This window comes from Octopus bimaculoides, chromosome 28, assembly GCF_001194135.2.
Source record: "Octopus bimaculoides isolate UCB-OBI-ISO-001 chromosome 28, ASM119413v2, whole genome shotgun sequence".
In the NCBI taxonomy this organism is placed as follows: Eukaryota; Metazoa; Mollusca; class Cephalopoda; order Octopoda; family Octopodidae; genus Octopus; species Octopus bimaculoides.
This window is the reverse complement of record NC_069008.1, coordinates 3,610,752-3,615,038: the sequence shown is the minus strand read 5'-3', so window position 1 is coordinate 3,615,038 and position 4,287 is coordinate 3,610,752. Positions and strand designations below refer to the sequence as shown.

The following is a 4,287-nucleotide window of genomic DNA, read 5'->3' as shown; positions in this document are numbered from 1 at the left end:
TTTAGTTGAGCAAATCGACCCCAGGACTTATTCTTTGTAAGCCTAGTACTTATTCTATTGGTTTCTTTTTTGCCAAACTGCTAAGTTACGGGGACGTAAACACACCAGCATCAGTTGTCAAGTGATGGTGGAGGGACAAACACAGACACACAAACATATACACACACAAACATATACACACACACATACATATATACGACAGGCTTCTTTCAGTTTCCGTCTACCAAATCCACTCACAAGGCTTTGGTCAACCCTTGGCTATAGTAGAAGACACTTGCCCAAGGTGCCACGCGGTGGGACTGAACCCAGAACCATGTGGTTGGTAAGCAAGCTACTTACCACACAGCCACTCCTGCACCTATGTTCATGCAACAATGAAAGCTCATAGAAAATGCACAGTTCTGTAGTTCTTTTTCTTTTTGTCATAGGAACTATAAAAAACATTATTTTTTTTTGTGTGTTGTTATGCATTAATAAAATACTATAACAGTTCTTCTACACTGCAGCACAGTATACCACCGTATCACCATACTATACTGCAACACGACACCAAACCACATCTTCCACATTACCACCAAACTGCAGCACCTACACCACAGCTCCAAAGAATGTAACCCAGTCTGCCCTGCTGAAAACCTTTCCTAATCTGTATTTTCAATTTCAAACAGTTTTCTGTTGGCCCAGGAAGGCAGACAATCATTGTTGAAGCAGGAATGCACAGCCGTGAATGGATCGCAATTGCATCCACCCTGAAAGTCATTGAAAGCGTAAGATATACCTCTTTGAATTTTTCTTGTCCTTTGCTTCAGATATTGGTCTACAACAATTTGGGGACGTTTTCTTCGTGGATTTTTAGTCAGTCATATACACAGACATGCAGGAAGTAAATAGACACCTTTAATTTTCAAAATCTTTTAGCTAATACGCAAAGTGAACAATTGAAATGTAATCGATAGGTAGGACTACATACTTTAGCATTTAGTTGACATTCCCTTTACAGTTTTTAATTCAGAAACTCTTTTGGGAATTGAACTGATGACCTTTGTGATTGTCTTTTGGAGAATTTCTGCCCACTTTTCATGCAACAATCGAAACAATTCATCTATGTCTTCGTGGACAACATTTCTGACTGTTCCTTCTGACACATGGAGATCTTTTGTAGTTGACCTCATGGACTTTCTGGGATTGTAATCAATGGTCTGTTGAAGTTGCTGGATAAATTCAGGTGTTCTGATGATTTCAGAGCATTTAGAATGTTTTTTATGCTTTGATACTGGTGATACGTTTCCATCTTCAATCTCCAACTCCTTACAAACTTTGTAGAGAAAAGATCTGGCATCTTTTAAAAATCGAGATATCTCTAAATCGCTATGCTCAGCCTTTATAACCACAATAACAGCATACCTCTTCATTTCTTGAGTAAGATGAGGGTCTGCCATTATTATTTTCTGAAACAAAGACTATATAGAGTTAGGAAAAAAAGGTAGCAATGACCCCCCAAAAAAGGTAAGTCTTCATATACCTTATGCACCCTGTGTATATATTGACCGTTGACTGAACACTATTCAATTTTTTTCTCCGTGATTTTCTCCTTGTCTCCGTATTCTTTCTGTTGAAGAGCGTAGCTCGAAACGTCAAAGACTTTCCGTATTCCTGAGCATCATACTAATACATCCTTTTGTTATTTACACCACCTGTCCTCGTCTGTTGTTGTTTTTTCGTACATTCTCCCATATATATATATGTATATATATATATATATATTTTCAAAACATTGTCTGGTTTAAAAAGTCACATTAGATGCCATGAAAGGGCTAAGGTGTAGGTACAGGAGGTGGTCAAACAACCACCATATATATATTTATATTGTATATCTATTGTCTCTTCATATCTTTTAACAGTTTGCAACTAGACGGAACGTCAATAGGGAGGTCACGGAATTGTTGGAGAGTTATGATTGGTTGTTCGTTCCTGTCACAAACCCTGATGGCTATCATATGACACATACAGAGGTATACCCCCTTCATCACATGTTATGTCAGTTTCTACTACTACAACTACTACTCCTTCACCCATACTTAATGTAAGAGTGGAGGCGCAATGGCCCAGTGGCTAGGGCAGCGGACTCGCGGTCATAGGATCGCGGTTTCGATTTCCAGACCGGGTGTTGTGAGTGTTTATTGAGCGAAAACACCTAAAGCTCCACGAGGCTCCGGCAGGGGATGGTGGCGAACCCTGCTGTACTCTTTCACCACAACTTTCTCTCGCTCTTACTTCCTGTTTCTGTTGTGCCTGTAATTCAAAGGGGTCAGCCTTGTCACACTGAGTCACGCTGAATATCCCCGAGAACTACGTTAACGGTACACGTGTCTGTGGAGTGCTCAGCCACTTGCATGTTAATTTCACGAGCAGGCTGTTCCGTTGATCGGACCAACTGGAACCCTCGACGTCGTAACCGACAGAGTGCCACCACTTAATGTAAATACACAACAATAAAGCAAATTTGCATACATACATTTCCCTTGTGTATACACATAACCTATAACTTTGTGGTGTGTGGCCAGTTGAGGCAATTGGTGTTGAATTATTGTTGTTACTTTTTCTTTCTTTCTCTCTTCCTCTTTTACCTCTTTTTTTCCATTTTTATTCTTTCTTTACTAATGTTTACACTTTTTTTTTTGGTTTTGGATTTGTATTTTAATGTGTTTTTTTTTTGTATTATACATGTATCATATAAAAAAGAAAAAAAAAAGCTCTCGTTACATATATATTTTCAGGATAGAATGTGGCGAAAGAATATGAGACCACATACACGTCGTTGCACCGGTACAGACTTGAACAGGAATTTTGATGCCTTGTGGGGAGGAGGTAATGCATTGTTCTATCTGTTTACCTGTCTACTGTCTACCAGTCTATCTAACTGTCCACTTGTCTATTTTCTGACCAGTCTATCCATCTATCTACTTACCTGCCTACTTGTTTGCACATCTACCTGTCACTTTGTTAGTCTGTCTTCCTTATTTATCGATCTATCATCCTCATTACTACCACTGTCGTCATCATCGTCATCGGTGGCGGTAACAACAGGCGGCGAGCTGGCAGAAACGTTAGCACGCCGGACGAAATGCTTTGCGGTATTTCGTCTGCCGTTATGTTCTGAGTTCAAATTCTGCCGAGGTCGACTTTGCCTTTCATCCTTTCGAGGTCAATAAATTAAGTACCAGTTACGCACTGGGGTCGATGTAATTGACTTAATCCCTTTGTCTGTCCTTGTTTGTCCCCTCTATGTTTAGCCCCTTGTGGGCAATAAAGAAATAGGTATTTTGTCTGCCGTTACGTTCCGAGTTCAAATTCCGCCGAGGTCGACTTTGCCTTTCATCCTTTCGGGGGTCGATTAAATAAGTACCAGTTATGCACTGGGGTCGATGTAATCGACTTAATCCCTTTGTCTGTCCTTGTTTGTCCCCTCTATGGGGACAGCAGCAGCAGGGGCAATAGCAGCAGTGGCAGCAGTAGCAGCAGCAGCGACACTAGTGGTGTTGGTGACATCATCGCTACCATCATCATCATCATTATCATCAACAACCATGCCACCACCATAATCCACAAGACCATCATCATCATCATCATCATCACCAGTTAGCAACATCTTCCCATGGGCTTCGGGCTTTGACAGGATCCAATTGGGTTGCAAGACCATGTCTTGCACCAGCATCACAGTTCAGGCATGGGTTCTGCAGATGTATGCTCTTCCTAATGTGAACCACTTATACTAATTGCATTTTTTTTTTTTGTGTGTGTGTGGTCGGTACCGGTGCTAATGTAGTCACTATGTCACTGGCAAGACTAACAATAACCTCAGCTGAGAAGACGGGAGGGAGATAGGCTGAACACTTTAAGTAATGTGCTGAGGGGTCAAAATATGATGGGGAGAAGCAGGGACAAGTTTATTGCTCACAGAGAAGATTCATGCTTAACCTGTAATTTAGATGGGTAGACGGAGAAGACTAGAGTGGTAGCTATATCTTATAGCTACCTTGTAGAGGTCTCAAGCACTGGCTCATAAATACATACATACATACATACATACAGATAGACAGAAACTGAAAGAAGCCCATTGTGTATATATATATATATATATATATATATATATATGTTGTTGTACTTGTGGATGGTCATATTGCCAGTTTAGCCAATAAAAACACACGCACTGTATATTTGGTGTTAATTTGCTTCAGCTTTATATTACATTAATCTTAATCTTATTTCTGTGACCTCATCAGTGGT

The 4,287-nt window shown here is 40.3% G+C and overlaps 1 protein-coding gene across 1 annotated transcript in view; it reads left to right on the top strand.

The window, feature by feature from the left end:
* The window catches only part of LOC106882490 (zinc carboxypeptidase), a 21,581-nt gene that overhangs the window by 9,202 nt on the left and 8,092 nt on the right, over positions 1–4,287 (top strand). The window contains exons 6-8 of the mRNA XM_014933186.2: positions 669–767; positions 1,902–2,012; positions 2,778–2,868. Coding sequence (XP_014788672.1) covers positions 669–767; positions 1,902–2,012; positions 2,778–2,868 — 301 coding nt within the window. The remainder of the gene's footprint in view (positions 1–668; positions 768–1,901; positions 2,013–2,777; positions 2,869–4,287) is intronic.